General features: G+C 47.3%; 1 protein-coding gene across 2 annotated transcripts in view; it reads left to right on the top strand.

Moving 5' to 3' along the window:
- CFDP1 (craniofacial development protein 1) overlaps positions 1–16,898 on the top strand; it is a 105,702-nt gene that overhangs the window by 75,505 nt on the left and 13,299 nt on the right. For both annotated transcript variants that reach the window (XR_008704512.1, XM_055554043.1), the window contains exon 6: positions 14,616–14,774. Coding sequence is in view for 1 of the 2 variants with exons in the window: in XM_055554043.1 (XP_055410018.1) it covers positions 14,616–14,774 (159 nt within the window). In the remaining variant the exon portion in view is untranslated. The remainder of the gene's footprint in view (positions 1–14,615; positions 14,775–16,898) is intronic.

The raw sequence follows: 16,898 nt of genomic DNA, 5'->3' as shown, positions 1-16,898 counted from the left end.
GTTGCTCCAAGTACATTCATCCAGTGTTGGTTTTAGCTTCAAGACTGGACTCAGACATTGCTTCTGGCTCATAACATAGTAGAGTATATGACTTTAAAACTAGCCCCCAAGACCAAACCAACAAAAGCAGCCTTGCTGTGAGGTAACCAGTGGCAAGAGAAAAAGACTCATTTGTGACCCTCATAAGTCTTTCCTTCTGTCTCCTGACCTGGTTGTTCCAGAGCTTCATTTACCACAAAATACAAATGCATATATCACTTTTTTTTTTTTTTTTTTTGGCAAATTCTCTTATTGTAGACCAAAAAAACAAAGGTTCATCCAGCATTCCCTCTAATTCTGTCCCTGACTTGTGTTTCAATTAGGATATGTTAGCCTGTGTCCACCAGATTACAGTTTATGGTGGGGTTGTTGAGCATTCTGCAGGCTCTTATCCAGTGACACTGGGGCCAGCCTAGGACAAATTCCAGGCTCCTGACAGCCATTCAGGGAGGGGTCTGCCATCTGTTGCAATGAACAAATGCTTTTCCCATGTCTAAACTGCTAATTTCTCCTGCAGAAAACCTAGCTAAGGATATGCAACAGCTACGAGATTAGCCAACACCAAGAATTGTTACCTTAGTAGATATCATTATTGGAATCTGTTTATAATGTACCAAGTTGATATCTTTTCCCAATATTCATACATTCTTTTAACAAATGTTTATTAAAAGTGCCTGCCATGTGCCAGGCGCTGTACCGGATGTTTGGGTTATATCAGTGATCAAAACAGACATCAGCTCCAGCCTTTGTGGAGTTTCCATTCCAAGAAGGAGATGGACAATAAACATAATAAATAAATTATGTGGCGTGTTAGAAAATACTGAATGTTACAAAGAAAAGAAAAATCTGAGGAGGGTAGTTGGAGCAGGACCGTGGGGTGAGGGTGAAGGTTAGAGTGGGAACAGGATGAACAGGATGGTAAGGGCAAGTATCACTGAGTTGAGATCTGCGTGTGGTCTTGAGGGAGGTGAGAGAGTTAACAAGATATTCTATTGGAAGAGAGGATTTCAGGTGGAAGGAATGGCTTGAGTCTAGGCCTTCAAAGGTGGGCGCGTACCTGAGGTGGAGTGAGTGTGGGGTTAGTCGTGAGAGAGCAGGTCTGAGAGGTGAGTGCCTGGCCAGGTGCTATGCCTTCTGCTAAGGTGTGGAAAGCTGCTGCAGACGAGGGCTGCTGGGCAGTTAGTGAAAGTCTGGAGTTAGGGAATGAGGTCTGGGCTGAAAATAAGACCTTTGGGAGTCAGAGGCAGTTTACTGGTATGTAAGCCTCGGGACTGGATGAAATCACTCAGGAAGTAAGTGTCCATGAGGAAAAGCCATCCAAAGATTGCATCCTGAAAGACTCCCAGATGCCCCCAAAGCAGCCAGCATTAACAATTGGACAAGTCCAAATTGTGGGCCTTTCTACAGGCATGGGGACTGTTCTAGATCAAAGGAGATCAACTTCTCTTGGTTTGAAATTTTTCAGGAGAAAAAAGTAGAAATTTAAAATACACTTTGCTGCCAAAGATGAATTAGCTTCAGAAAAAGAACAGGCAACTCCTAAAGCTCCATAGTTTTTCTCTAGCAGCAGCAAGATTTTAATTTGTTTCTGGATTCTGGAGAAGCATCTTTTTAAGGGCATGAGAGGATGAAAGTAGGAGCGACAGGAGGTGTGGCCTCTCTGCTCTGCGCCTTCACGTGCGCTGCAGATGCCACTGTCTCTGTTGACTTCTCTCTCCCACCTTGTCTCCTTGGCAAAGCCCTTCTCACCTTGCACATTTCAGATACCTCCCCCTCCCTCTCTACAGCCTTCCCCAGCTCACACTGTTAGGCTCCTAAAGCACTTGGTTTTCTCATAATCTAATTAATTACTTGTTTGCATTTCTGTCTTGAGCAAATGAATTTAATGAGGCTAAGAAATTTGTGTTTCTATCTCCAGTGGCTAACAGAGCATGGCACACTGAAGGCACTCAGGGGCTAGGTTGATGAATATCTCATTTAATCATCACACTTCAAGATAGTTATTATTATCCTCAGTGTTCTTGGCCTTCCCTGGTGGCTCAGTCAGTAAAGAATCTGCCTGCAATGCGGGAGACCTGGGTTTGATCCCTGGGTCGGGAAGATCCCCTGGAGAAGGGCATGGCTACCCACTCCAGTATGCTTGCCTGGAGAATCCCCATGGACAGAGGAGCCTGGTGGGCTACAGTCCATGGGGTTGCAGAGTCAGACACAACTGAGCAACTAAGCACGCACACACAGACACTAATGAGTGACCTGAGGCTCAGATAAATTTTCTCACCCAAATGGTTTTTAAAACAAACAAAAAGGTTTAAGTGGCAGGGGCAGTTTTCTGCACTGAATGCTAAGCCACTGCACCTCACTGCTTTAAAAACACAGCTCCAAAGTAGTGGTGATGATATTCAGGGCTTAGCTATATGAGCAGTGCTCAGATATCACAGTATTCCTGTCTGAAGTCTAGATTTCTGATTTTTGTGGCTATTATGAAATATATATATATATATATATATATATATATATATATATATAAAACCATCAACATATGGGACAAGTTGAAATTTTAAAAGTGTTTCTTATAGTTAGCTACAACAGATAACAACTGTATAGTCTTAAACTTAAGATTTAAAATTATTAGCTGGCTGGGACATCCCTGGCGGTCCAGTGGGTAAGACTCCATGCTTCCACTGCAGGGGACCTGAGTTCAATCCCTGGTAAAGGAACTAAGATCATGCATACTGTATGGCATGGCAAAAAGTAATAATAATAAAAAAAATTTTAATAGTAAAATACAAATATTACTGATAGCTGGAAGAACAGGCAGATCTGTAGAGACAGAACATAGATTAGCTCCTGGCCTGGAGCTGGAGGAATGAGGGTGACTGCTAACGAATGGGTGTGAGGAGTTTTTTTTTGTTTTTTTTTTTTGAGAGAATGATAAAATGTTCTAAAATTAGACTGTAATAGTGGCTGTACAACTGAATACACTGAGAACCATTGACTTGTATACTTTAAATGAGTGACTTTAGTATGTGAATTGTATTGCAGTCAAGCTGTTTTTAAAAGTATAAACTGAGAATAAAAAATGATGTGTCACAAGTTTTCCAGCATTCTTTTATCAATAGAATACAAATCAGTTCAGTAGCTTAATCGTCACTCTTACAAAAAAGCTCTTCATGACAACTAGGTAAGTTTGGGGGAGGGGAGTTGTTTTGTGTGTTTTTGCATGAATGCCCTTTTAGTTTTAGTAATATCATTCAAATGAGACCACCAGTGTCAATACCTCTGGCTCCAAACCTCCTTCCTTCTGGGCAGCAGGAATGGTGAACATGCTCACACAGTCTTTGCTGAATTACCAGCTGGGCCTCCCAGTGACAGGAAGGGCGTCATGAAGCCACTTGCCCCCAAGGAGAGGGTCACCGGCTCTCCCAGGCTGCTCCTGGCTTCAGGGCAAGGAGCCAGAGGACAGAGGCCTTGCTCTCACAGCAGGGAGAGAGTGATGCCAAGTTTCCCAGGGCAAGTAATATACACGGATGAACCAGAGAACTGTCCAGTCCACCCTTCGCATCTTTAGTTAATGATGTTTGGTTTGATTTGTTTTCATTTTCTTGAACCATCTGTGCTAGGCAGGGTTGGCCAGCTTTGTTTCAGGGTACCTTCATCTCCCAGCCAGCAGTTGGTAAAGCTTCTTCTTCACACCTATTGGCCATGATCCATAGTCATACGTTTACCTTATGACCCATTGTGGATCGTGGTCATAAAGGCTCTGAGGGAATCCCAGCATGCAGAGAAACTGGATTTGTTCATGGTTCATCCATCATTCAGCAGTGGGGCTGGATGACAGAAGCCTAATGAAACAGTCTACATTTCTGAATGAAAAAGCTTCTTCAGCAACCCCTGACTGGCAGATTAAGGAAAGAGACTCTACTTAGCCTTATCATTTTTTCTTGCCTTAGAGATGGAGGGTGGGAATTGTTTTTGGTGGTTGGTGATGCAGTGCTTAAAAATCTTCTATTTATTAAAGAGAAGCTATGTTGTGGTTATACAGATTACCCAGCTGCGGTTAACATATATGAAAACCATTTCCTGAGTGCAGTGAAAAAGAAAGTGTTCTGCTTTCTCTACCAGACTACGTGGGAACAGATATTCCTCTTTATTGAAATCCATTGCATTGCTTTAGCGAAGTGACATCTCGGGCTCAGGCTGGAAACAACCCCCTTCTTTTGATCACCCTTTTGCAGGTAATTGCTTCCCAAGGACTCTGAATCCTGGATTGTGAGGGGTGCTGTGACAATGGGAAAACTGTGGATGATGGTGCGTCCTGGCTTTTTGAAGACAGGCGCTGCCCTGGGAGGGGAACAGGTTGGGGTCTGGGCCTCATTGAGTTGCCCTTTGAGTGAGCAGGACAGCACCTTCTGGGAGGCCAGAGGAGATCCCCTGGCCAGGGAGTGAGCACCAGACATTGCAGCTGCCACATGGAGAGCTGTCTGGAGTCAGGGACCCCGAGGCAAGCCAGGTGCAAGAACACAACCTGCGTCACCACTCAGCCTCATCTAATGAGAGGACCGTCAAGCACACCCCTCTCCAGACAGAACTGCGAGGTGTCAGGAATCAAGCTGTGTCCAGCGTTCATATCCTCCTCATTTGCAATTTAGCATGCTTGTTTAGTAGCAGTGAGAAGTTGAGGGATGGAGGGGGAGTAATTTTGCAAGATATATGCTAGCTAACTCATGGTGTTTCATCTGAAGCCTTGTGGTTAATGTGCCCACACATTTCTAGAAAGGAGCACAGGCATGACTCTTCAGTGAACGCTCCCTGATCTGACTGAGTGCACCCCCACATCCTGAGACTCTAATTTGATCTCAACCTGGGAAGTGGCCAAGACTTTAAAACGTATTTTATGTTGACATCCTCAGACATTTTCATGAAGAGAGAGAGACCTGCCTGAGAAAAAGCAAGCTGGAAGTCAAAGAAAGCATAATGCTGAGGTCTGAGAAAGCACGCCAACTCCCCAGTCAGCAGTTAGCCAGAACAGCCCAGTCAGGCGCATTTGTCTTCCGGGCTCCACACTTTGCTTCTCACTGGCTGCTGTCTCTGGGAGAGGCGCTCTTCTCCTGCCGGGATCAGACCGGTCAGGGTGAGCGGGGCTCCTGCCCTCAGCCCCGGCGGGTAGTCCGGGTAGTCTGGAGCCGCCTGGCCTGACTCCGTCTCAGGGAGGCTCCAGAGCGTCCCCCCAGAGGGGCTCGCTCTGCTCATCTCGCCTCTGCCCCAGGGCTGTGACTGGTTGGTGCCCAGATGGAAGCAGTGTCTGGAAAACAAGCTGTGCCTGCCTCAGTTGAGCTCTCAGGGTTTGCCTAAAGAAAAATGCCATTATGGGCTTTGTTAGGAGCTGTATTTAATAATTTCTTTAAAAGTCTGTCTCAGAAATGTAAATGGTCTGTTTGTGTTGGTCAGTACATTATTCTCCCCAGCTGCGCCTGATCATGCAAATTAAAGCAACAGCAGCACCTCTGGGGAGAGGCCTCTATTCCCCCCCAGGCATAATCCTCACTCCCAGTAAATAGAACATTTCCTCCTTGGAGAGCCCCCTGGCCTGCTTCAGGCCCCAACTGCTCTAACGTGGTGGCGGCTCTCCCCTGTCTGCCCTGGGCCCTGCCATGGGAATGGTGTGAGGAAGGAAGTTCCAGAGCAGAGGCAGGAAGGGATGTGGCATTATCTCTTTCCCAGGGAATCAGATGAAACCACATGGGAGTGGGACAAAGGAGAAGGGAAACAGAAAACTATCATTTCCTCAAGGCCTGGTGAGCAGCCCAAAGGGTTTTTCTTTGCCACTGACTTTGCACTGACTTCACTTAACCCTCTGCACACCGAGCCTCTGACCCTTGAGAAGAGAATCCAGATATCAAGGTGAATGCTTCTGTGTTGGCCAGGGACTCTTTGCTCACCGTTGGCAGTTCTAGTCTAGGACCCTGCTGATGATCATAACCCCTGGCCTTTCTCCAGTTACTGCTTTTTCACTTTTTGGAGACTTTCTTACACCCAGAGGTGATGGGGCATGAATCACCCCCCAAAAAGAAAATGTGTATATATAGAGAGAGGGAGAGAGAGAGAAAGCAAATGTGGCAAAATGGTAAAGTGAAAGTGAAGTCGCAGTCGTGTCCGACTCTTTGCAAACTTGTGGACTGTAGCCTACCAGGCTTCTCCATCCATGGGATTCTCCAGGCAAGAATACTGCAGAGGGTTACCATTTCCTTCTCCAGGGGATCTTCCCGACCCAGGGATCGAACCCAGGTCTCCCGCATTGGAGGCAGACGCTATTGCAGTGAAGAGTATTTAGATAAATAGTTGTTCTCTGCTTTCAACTTTTCTGTCAGTTTGACATTTTGAAACTGGAAAGTTGAGGGGAAGTTCTCAGCAGACCACGCTGGCCTCCTTGTGCCATCACATTCCATCTCGCAGAAGCAGGAGCAGACTGGGTGCTCTAGAGCTCACCCACCCGCCTGACAACGCAGGCCTTTTACATCTTCATACAGCATTTTTCTCTGCATTAAGTGTGTGAACTAAGCACTGCAAAGGCCTCATGTGCGCCAAGGATTGGTGTGGAAAAGGACCCATTCTTTCCTAATGCTTGTCTAACTTTGACCCGCCCTGAAAGGTCTGAACTAGGCAGATTAATGAAAACAAACAACAATAAAAACAAACAATTGCCTTCTGTGGCAAGGGTCCCAAGCCCACTGAGCTGGTTTCAGCAGAACAATAGACCAGCGGAGGACTGTGCTTCACAAAGAGGGGCATTAACTTTCTCTTGGCATATGAGGCTAATAAACTGCTGCCCAGCTGCTCAGTTAGCTGTCCCAGAGAATAAGTCCATTTCAGTGTTGTTTGAGAGTCTCCAGCCACAAGTTACTTGTCTCAGAAATACTTGACCTTGATCATAAGAGAGACCAGAGACTGTGCAGTTACAGGACTCCTACTGCTTTGAGGAGAGCTGACTGTGGAGGGATGGTGTGTCTTCTGTAGGAAGGGCTGCTCATTTAAATAGAACCAAGTCAGCTAAAATAGTCCTCCCAGCAAGCAAAACAGTCCTGTGCTTAACAGATAGGGAAGAAAAACTTGGAAAGGGCTTTCTGTAATAACGTATTTTAGAAGAGCTTACGGAGAAGGCAGTGGCATCCCACTCCAGTACTCTTGTCTGGAAAATCCCATGGATGGAGGAGCCTGGTAGGCTGCAGTCCATGGGGTCGCTGAGGGTCGGACACGACTGAGTAACTTCACTTTCACTTTTCACTTTCATGCATTGGAGAAGGAAATGGCAACCCACTCCAGTGTTCTTGCCTGGAGAATCCCTGCTGTCTATGGTGTCGCACAGTCGGACATGACTGAAGTGACTTAGCAGCAGCAGCAGAAGAAGAGCTTCGAATTCAGGGGTTTTGCTACCAAAATCATCACCTAGCTTTCACAGACATGCTGTAAAGATGGAGAGCAGCTGAAATCAAATCAGACAAAACTTAACTTCTTTTACTCTTGGATTGGCATAAGATCAATAAAACAGAGTTAGCAGACCGTTTTCTATTTGTACAAAAACTATGAAGCTGCTACTTCTTGCCAGCTTTTATTTCACCTTTTGCTGGTAGACGCCTTTTTTCTTTTTCTGTTTTTTTTTTTTTTTTTTGGCTGGCAGTGTATCAATGTCAATATTTCTGGTTTTCCACTCTACTGAGCCCAATGTCCCATAGAATACTGGCAATACAATGTTGGGAAGTGAATGGGATTTAAACTCTTTTCCTAATGTGCCACTGGCTTCCAGTCCATTTCCTTGAGTCGTCTGGTCTTGGGCTTTGGGAAGATTACTTAGAGACTTGCACAGGTGGGGAGTGAAATTGGCCCAGGGACTGGGGCTTTACTTCTCATTCTTAGGGATTTCAGCTTAATCCAAAGATGATCTTCAAGAGAACAGGCAGACGGCTGTCACTGAAGAATTTCAATCATAAACTTTCTTCGCATTTCTCAGGAAGAACCATGCCAGTTCCAGACCTTTGTATGGCTCTTAGACCATGGGTGAGCTGCGAAAAGTTCACTCCTGCCTTGTAAACAGATGCCAAATACTAAGGAAACTGCTTATCTCTGCCAAGAAATCTTAGCTCCAAATAATTTGCATTTTAGTGGTTAAGCAAGTTGTGAGCCGGAAGGCATAGACTCGAGCTGGGCTATGTGTGTGGAGGTTCCAAGTAGAGGTCAGTGGCTCTCACATGCACTTGTGTTGACCTTGTCCTTGCTGGTTCAATTTTGGAGCTTCCTTTTCTTTGCTGTTGGTTCAAATGTAGTGTTAAAAACTTCTGTTATAAGAGAAAATTCATTTGCCCACTGTCAAATCCTATTAAACATGTAGTGATCACATACCATGGCAAGGCTTTGTACGATGCTGAGTGAGCCAAGAATGAGTAGACATGGGCCCTATGTGCAGTGAGCTCCAAGACAACAGGGAAGATAAGAATATTCCCCCAACCCCCCAAAATCAGCAGTGAAACTGGAGTGTGGCAGGGACGGCCAAAGGGGAGCTGTCCTCATCTCATATCAGCAGGGTGATCACAGCACTAAGTGCTGACCCAGGTCTCTCTCTCACTGTGCACCTGGGCAGATTTCTTAACCTTCTTAGAGTTTAGTTAACGCATCTCTAAAACAAAGAGCTTGCATTAGCCAGCCTCTCAGCTGCTCCTTCTTTCATACCCTAATAGTATTTGGTCACAATTTTTTGGTATAATCATCTCCTCCACCAGATTTTCTCCTAGAAGCCAGGAATTATGCTTTATATATTTTTGTATCAATCCCTAGTTCCAAGAACACTGTCTGGTGTACAGTAATTTCTGAGTAATCTCTGTCGGATGTGTCCAATGAACGAATGGACTCTAAATTCATTCCCAAACCTCAAATTCTATTCTGTGGGACCACTGGGCGCCTGAGGCTGATTTTAAAGATCATGGGAAAGATGTTCCCACTCTTTCTTGAGAACCAGTTGCTGTATCCTGTCATCCTTTCTATTTCTGTTTAAGAAGTTATTTTTCCAGCTCCTTTCCAGTACATCTTATAAATAAATAGCAGGATACAGAGCTTCACTGAACATGGCCAGATAAAGCAATGCTTTTGCTATGGAACAGATCAGTTGGGTGAATCTGTGTCCATGTTCATGGGACTGGAACAAAGAAAACATGTTACTTTAATATCTTTATAACAGACTTAACAGGATGGACTTTATCATTTAGTTACAATGGATTTTGTTAAACCTACATTTCAGGGGCTAAAAGGCAGCATAAGTTCTAGCAGATTATCATTGTAAACTTTGAATTCAGAAAGGAAAAAGACAACAGTCGTTTTGCCCTTTTATCCTTTTTACTTTTCTGAGGTTCTGAATCTTCTTTTGTGAGGTCTTGGCTGGTGTCTGGTGTTGGGGCAGGTCAGCAGGCTTGGCGTGGCCAGACGGGAATTGCGGTAATTGCTGACTGATGGGGGGTGGACAGAACGCACAGAAGCGAAGGCTTAGTGAGGGTCTCTCACCAGCACGCTGCGCGCTCAGCCACACCATGATGGCACAGAGGCCAACTGGCTAGAGTGACGGCCGTGCTCCTCAGATGGGACTAGTGTTCACACCAAGCATATGGTCATAAGGTCAGCAGAGCAGGAGGAGGTGGTTGAAATGTCATGCATTACGTGGAAAACATCTTGGCAGCAATATTCTAGACGTGTCTGAATATAACATTCTGGATGCATTCTGAGGGAGCAAGTGCAGAGGCCCCCTGTGAGCTTCGGCCTCTAAAGGTGGGTGAGGGTTCTCTTGAATGTGGTTTCTGTGACACAGCTCACCCCACTTTAGAACCAAGACTGGAAAGTCTGCAGCTGGGGAAGGGGTTGAGCTGTCAGAGCCAACTTTCTGGTAGTCTCTTGCCCTTATGGCTTAGGATCCAGAACAAACTGTGATGCCTGAAGCTGCTCGGGTTCCTGCTGACAGCAGAGAGGTCAGCAAGGGAATTAGGAGTCCCCCTTTCCCTGGTTGCCCAGTACACAGCTGCTCAGTGCCTGTGGGACGTAGTGCCGGCTCACCGTCTCCTAGCCCAGCCGCTGTTGTGAGGTGGGGCGTGTAGGGCACGGCGTGCTGTGCATTTCCCAGCGGGGCAGAGACGGCTCCCAGCCGCAGCCCAGAAGCTGTCGGCTGCTGCCTGCCTCAGCTTTCCTGAAAGCCTGATGGATGAACCTTCACAGCAGAGAGGGGGCCAAGGTCAGGGTCGATCTGCCTTCCTAAAGGCTGCGATGGACTGACGCCAGGACTGTGCCACTGCAGCCCTGTTTCAAGATGGGAAGCGAGTATGAGACCCCACATGCCAGACTCCAGGAGAGGTGCTGGTCTCAGTGATGAGGCCGCCAAGTGTTTCGGCTACTGCTGTAAATGTGTCGTTCACTTTGCTTTAGCCTCAAATAAAAGGTGGGTAATTTTGCTTTTGAGGCCATCAAATTAGGAAATCATACACTGTGTTAATGATCCTGTGCAGGCGGACCTGGAAGCTTTTCCATAAAGCGTAATAGAACAGGTGACATTTTGCTGATGTTTACTGGTGAACAAGGCAAAGGGGGATTGTGACTGTTTTCCTTTTCTAGCACCCTCTTCACTGCTATGTGCAAAAATCATTTTCCTGTTGTTGAAAAGATGGTGTATTCTGGTAACGCCATCAGAGCTGTAGGCTAAGGGGAAGAGATGTGTACAAAGTCATGGTGTTGCCCAGATAAAATGGGGGATCCTGAGTTGCTGAGAACTGATTGGCAAATGTAAGTGGAAATTCCTCCCCTTCAGTTCAGTTCAGTTTAGTCACTCAGTCGTATCCGACTCTGCCACCCCATGAATTGCAGCACGCCAGACCTCCCTGTCTATCACCAACTCCCGGAGTTCACCCAAACTCATGTCCATCGAGTCGGTGATGCCATCCAGCCATCTCATCCTCTGTCGTCCTCTTCTCCTCCTGCCCCCAATCCCTCCCAGCATCAGAGTCTTTTCCAATGAGTCAACTCTTCGCATGAGGTGGCCAAAGTACCGGAGTTTCAGCTTTAGCATCATTCCTTCCAAAGAACACCCAGGACTGATCTCCTTTAGAATGGACTGGTTGGATCTCCTTGCAGTCCAAGGGACTCTCAAGAGTCTTCTCCAACACCACAGTTCAAAAGCATCAATTCTTCGGCACTCAGCTTTCTTCACAGTCCAACTCTCACATCCATACATGACCACTGGAAAAACCATAGCCTTGACTAGACGGACCTTTGTTGGCAAAGTAATGTCTCTGCTTTTGAATATGCTATCTAGGTTGGTCATAACTTTCCTTCCAAGGAGTAAGCGTCTTTTAATTTCATGGCTGCAGTCACCATCTGCAGTGATTTTGGAGCCCAAGAAAATAAAGTCTGACACTGTTTTCTCCCCTTAGAATTTCCTAATTTAGAAGTATTCTGAATACCTTTTATTCTAAAAAAGTCTAATCCTCTCCCACTAGTTGGTTCTGTGATCCAGGTAACACTGTTGCTGTTGGCAACTATATCCACGTGCTGGAGAGAAATTTGGAAACCCAGAACTGAAGTATCCACACCATACAGAGCTGGCACAGGGCAAGTCGTGTTTCTCCTGAGCATCTTTGTTAGATTCCCGTCAAAGCAGACCCTTGGGGAAGGCTTTGCATGCAGGTAGCTTATTTGGGAAGGTGTCTCAAGAAGCAAGAGTTGAGGGAGCAGGGGAGGTGAGGCCGGGGAGGGGGACAAGCCAGTACAGGCATGTGTGTGTGCCCAAGGCCACAAGGGCTCCGCGTCACAGGGACTTCTGAGGAGCATTCAGTGTGCCTCCTGGAGCCGCCTGTGTGAGCACAAGAGCTTGGCCTGCTTAGCCACCAGCTCCCCACAGTCATTCCACCACAGTGCCTGTGACATGTGGACAGGGTTGTAGGAGGTCCTGTGGCCAGAAACGAGAAGCCTGCAGGTATACGGTTTTGGTGAGGTGTCAACAGTGGCCCTGAGCTGACCTCAGGGTCCTTAGAGCTGACCGGTGTGGCCGCAGCTGAGAGTGGAGTCCCTCAGGCACGTGTACAGGAGCAGGGCTGCAACGGAAGAGAACCGGGGCGCTCTTGAAGCTCCAGCAGGAGGTGTCTAATCCAGAGAGTGCAGGAAGGGCTGGGAAAGCCTCGTGCAGGAAGTGGTTTCCCAGCTGAGACAAGACCAGAGAGGTAAACTGCACGGTCGGGATGGTGTGGCTGGAGCTTTGGCTGCAAAGGGAGATGTGGTGAGAGAAGGTCAGGAAGAACTTCAAGAGTGAAGGCGTTTAGACTTTATCGTAAGAGCAGTTGGGGGTCAGGGAGGAGATACTTAAACAGAAAGATGTGATAAGATGTGTATTTTAGGAAACTCACTCTGAAGACAGCATATATTAATAGGATCAATGCCAGGACGGAACAGGTGAGTGATGGGACAAGATAAAAGTCAGAGAGACAAGTGAAGAGGCTGCTGAATTATCCAGGTGAGAGAAAATAAAACTGAGAGCCAGTATAGTGCAGCATGTGAGAAGTGGAAACATTGGAGCCGTATTAAGTTTCCTTATCCCCCCTCATGCTCTGTCCTGGTAAAATATCACCGTCTGCAATGCAGGAGACACACGTTCAATCCCTGGGTCACGAAGATCCCCTGGAGAAGGAAATGGCACCCCACTCCAGTATTCTTGCCAGGAGAATCCCATGGACAGAGGAGCCTGGTGGCCTACAGTCCATGGGGTCGCACAGAGGTGGACATCATTGAGTGACCAAGCACACACTCATGCTCTGTTCCTGGTAAAATATAGTCTGTGTGTGGATGGAGAGACTGCTGTAGGGACTGAGTTATCTGAGTATGAATTGAAAGCTCATTAAAAACTGTTTGGAAAATTCATAAGCAAATTGGGAACAAAGTAGCCATTAGAAAATCTCTCAAGTAAATACACACACTAGAGGTGAGAGCACAGCGCACGACACTGAGGGCCAGAAAAGCCTTGTTTTATCCTGGATCTGCATCTGCTGATGGTTTGACCTTTCTGTATCATCTAACCTCTCTACTCTTGGTTTATTTGTCTAACTCAAAGTGAGGACAGTGACGCCTGCCCAGCCTCTTCTGAGTTGATCTTAAGCTGACAGCATATAGTAGGGTATGACCACGACAGGGAAGCTAACATCCCCTCCACCAGTATAAACAGAATGAGAATGTGGAAGGTAATTGTCCAGCCCCTAGAGTCTTGTGTTCACTGTGGACACTGGCCTGTCGCCTCTCTCCAGGGCAGAGGTAGTAAGCTGTCCCTCCCCGGCACTGTGCTGCAGGGAGGTGGGACTTCAGAATAGTTGGTGAGTCAAGATCACCTCGAAGGTTCCTCCTCCACCTCTGAGACTCGGTGCTCCTTTTTCACAGGCGTTAGGGAGAATAAGATGAGAAAATGGCTATGAAAAGCACTTGGAGAATTAGCCTTCTAGACAAGTGAGGGTACTATTACCAGTGTTATCGGTAGGCCTTGTGATGTTAGCTCATAGAGTTTTTAAATGTTTTAACTCTGTTGCATATCCCAGTAAAGCAGAAAATGATTTCTAATTTTCTGTATGCTGGTATATAACTTGTTTTACTTTCTGAAGAGACCAAAAGCCATGTTCCTTCTGTAATTCCTTCTTCTTGTAGAACCGTCTTACTAGCTGCAGTCTGTTTTGCTTATTTGAGCTCACACATTTAACACTGACTGGAAACATGCGACCTGCCAGGACTTGAACTTGGGCATGTGGGGTTTCTCCCGCCGTCCGTGATAGCATCACCAGCAAGCAGAGCACAGGCTGTACATTCCTTGCTCTCGGGGTGAGGAATGTTCTCCACCTCCTGGGAAAAACCAGGGTCCTGACTCACAGGAGTTGAAAGGAAACGATCTTAAGAGTCTTTTAAAGCTATTATGACTTCTTGCTCATCAGTGTTGGGATCTGGTTCTCGCTGTCCTGAAAGGGTTCCCTGGGGCTTAATGCGCAGATGATGACAGCGATACAGGTGGCTACATTCACGCTGCACCTTCACTCTGTGCCAGGTGCTGTCTTAAGCACTTTACACAGAAAAGATATAGTGCCCTGTGAGTGAGTGTTCATTTTGCGGATTAGGAAACCGAGGCAGATGTATTGATAGTTAAATAACTCGCCTAAAGTCATATGGTTCAAGTTGAAATATGAACCACGGCATGTGATTCTAAAACCAAGACTGAATCATGCTGGACTTCTCCCTCCTTGCAGGCAGAGGCCTGTCCGTCATACACACCAAAGAGAGGTCTTTAGGATCTCCTATCCCCAGCTCGTTAGAGTGGTCGGAGGTATTAAGCAGGAAAAGCGTATTAGAATTCTGGTCTCTTCACTGTGTTCTCCTCACCAGAGAGGAAGTACCCTGGATGCAAACATGGCTTCCATTAAGATGCGTAGCTTGAATTTAGGGAGCCCCATGCCAGTCAGAAAAACCATTAATCAAGAGATTAGAGCTTGTACATACTACATGTTTCATGTTTTTGCTTTCCTTAGGTTAAAAAGATCAAGTGGCATGAGCAGCCTTTTGGGGAAAATCGGAGCCAAGAAGCAGAAGATGAGCACCCTAGAGAAGTCCAAGCTGGACTGGGAGAGCTTCAAGGAGGAAGAGGGCATTGGCGAAGAGCTAGCCATCCACAACCGAGGGAAGGAGGGGTAAGAACCAGCACATTGTGTTCCTCTGAAACCCTCGAAACCCTGGGAGAGCTCTTTGTACACACACCACCCAACGTAAGTAGGCGGGAGCTTTTCATGGTGAAATGAAAAATGTGAGTGCTCTGCTTTGTTGCTGAAGCTCTGCTGTCATGTGGGCATGTCCCTCCAGCGAGGGAAACACTGAGGTGATGGGCAGGAGGTGGGAGGGCACGAGCAGCAACTCCCTGGGGAACAGGCATGGCTACCACACTGAATCTGCTGACGTGCGGCTCCCGTGAACTGTAAGTCACCTCCTTCGTTCATGTGGTCGGATCTGGCTCACCATATCAGCCTTGGCCGCATCCGAATTATTTGGTCTTCTGAGAAGCCGGGCAAACTCAGTGCATCAAACGCAGAGCCAGTAGAGCGCCTAGATGTTGTCACATTGTTGTGGGACTTTTGTTTGGGTCGTCATGGCCCGGGCGGGCCTTCGCCCTTGGTTTCAACCTGTGTGACACACCAGCCCTCAGACAGCATCTGACTATCACGTGTACCCTCCTCTTCACTTCGCAGTACAAAGAGGATGTCCATAAACTGTGCACAGGCATATCCCAGGAGAAACGGTTTTCAGTGCTTTCTTAAGAACCTCAGAAGGAGCCAAAAACAAAGTGACTGCAGAAGTGGCTCCATGGCTCTGAGTCCACTCCCTCCCGCATGCCCGCGTGGCCCGGCCAACGGCCCGGCGCCTGCCCTCCCCCCAACAGAGAGACACGTGGCCCGGCGGACGGCCTGTAGGCCCCTACCCCTCACAGAGAGAGGCGCACACGGCCTAGTGGACTGCCCGGCACCCCCCCCCCCACCGCCAACACACACACACAGGCGTGTGACCCGGCCGTCGGCCTGGTGTTCCCCGGTCATAGAGAGAGGCGCCCCCACCCGCAACAGAGAGAGGCGCGTGTGGCCCAGCCCCCTCACAGAGATAGGCGCGTGGCCCGGCGGACGGCCCGGTAACCCTGCCCCTCGCCAGCAAGGGCTCTCCCTGTAGTTCGTGTGCATCCCTAAGGCTCAGCTCTTTTGCCAGTAAAACTGTGGTAATAGTACCACCCTTGGTGGTAGTGAGGCTGTCGTGAGACAAAACTTGTGATCTGTGTATCATACGTATAAGTATATAGCACAGGCAGACCTCAGAGGTACTGCAGGTTCAGTTCCAGACCAACACGATGAAGCAGATAACACAATAAAACCTTCATGGGAATTTTTTGGTTTCCCAGTGCACATAAGTTATGTTCATACTATACTGATAATCTGTTACTGTGCAAAGATTATATGTAGAACACAATGTACATACCTAATTTAAAAATACTTTATTGCTACAAAATGCTAACAATCATCTGACAATACAAAATCGCCACAGTCCTGCAGTTTGTACAAAAACAGTATCTGCACATGCAATGTAGTGGAGCACAATAAAATGAGACACATAAAGCCTTGGAGAAGACTCTTGAGAGTCCCTTGGACTGCAAGGAGATCCAACCAGTCCATTCTGAAGGAGATCAGCCCTGGGATTTCTTTGGAAGGAATGATGCTAAAGCTGAAACTCCAGTACTTTGGCCACCTCATGCAAAGAGTTGACTCATTGGAAAAGACTCTGATGCTGGGAGGGATTGGGGGCAGGAGGAAAAGGGGACGACAGAGGATGAGATGGCTGGATGGCATCACCGACTCAATGGACGTGAGTCTGAGTGAACTCCGGGAGTTGTTGATGGACAGGGAGGCCTGGCGTGCTGCGATTCATGGGGTTGCGAAGAGTCGGACACGACTGGGCGACTGGACTGAAGTGAACTGAACTACCACTTAATACACACCTTTAAGTGACACTGACAGGTGTTCTGCTAAGGGCTTTCAGTTCAGTTCAGTTCAGTCGCTCAGTCGTGTCCGACTCTTCCCGCCCCCATGAATCGCAGCACGCCAGGCCTCCCTGTCCATCACCAACTCCCGGAGTTCACTCAGACTCACGTCCATCGAGTCGGTGATGCCATCCAGCCATCTCATCCTCTGTAGTCCCCTTCTCCTCTTGCCCCCAATCCCTCCCAGCATCAGAGTCTTTTCCAATGAGTCAACTCTTCGCATGAAGTGGCCAAAGTA

Source organism: Bubalus kerabau, chromosome 17, assembly GCF_029407905.1.
Source record: "Bubalus kerabau isolate K-KA32 ecotype Philippines breed swamp buffalo chromosome 17, PCC_UOA_SB_1v2, whole genome shotgun sequence".
Taxonomy (NCBI): domain Eukaryota; kingdom Metazoa; phylum Chordata; class Mammalia; order Artiodactyla; family Bovidae; genus Bubalus; species Bubalus kerabau.
Note: the sequence above shows the minus strand (reverse complement) of the source record. Positions and strands in the feature narration are given on the sequence as shown.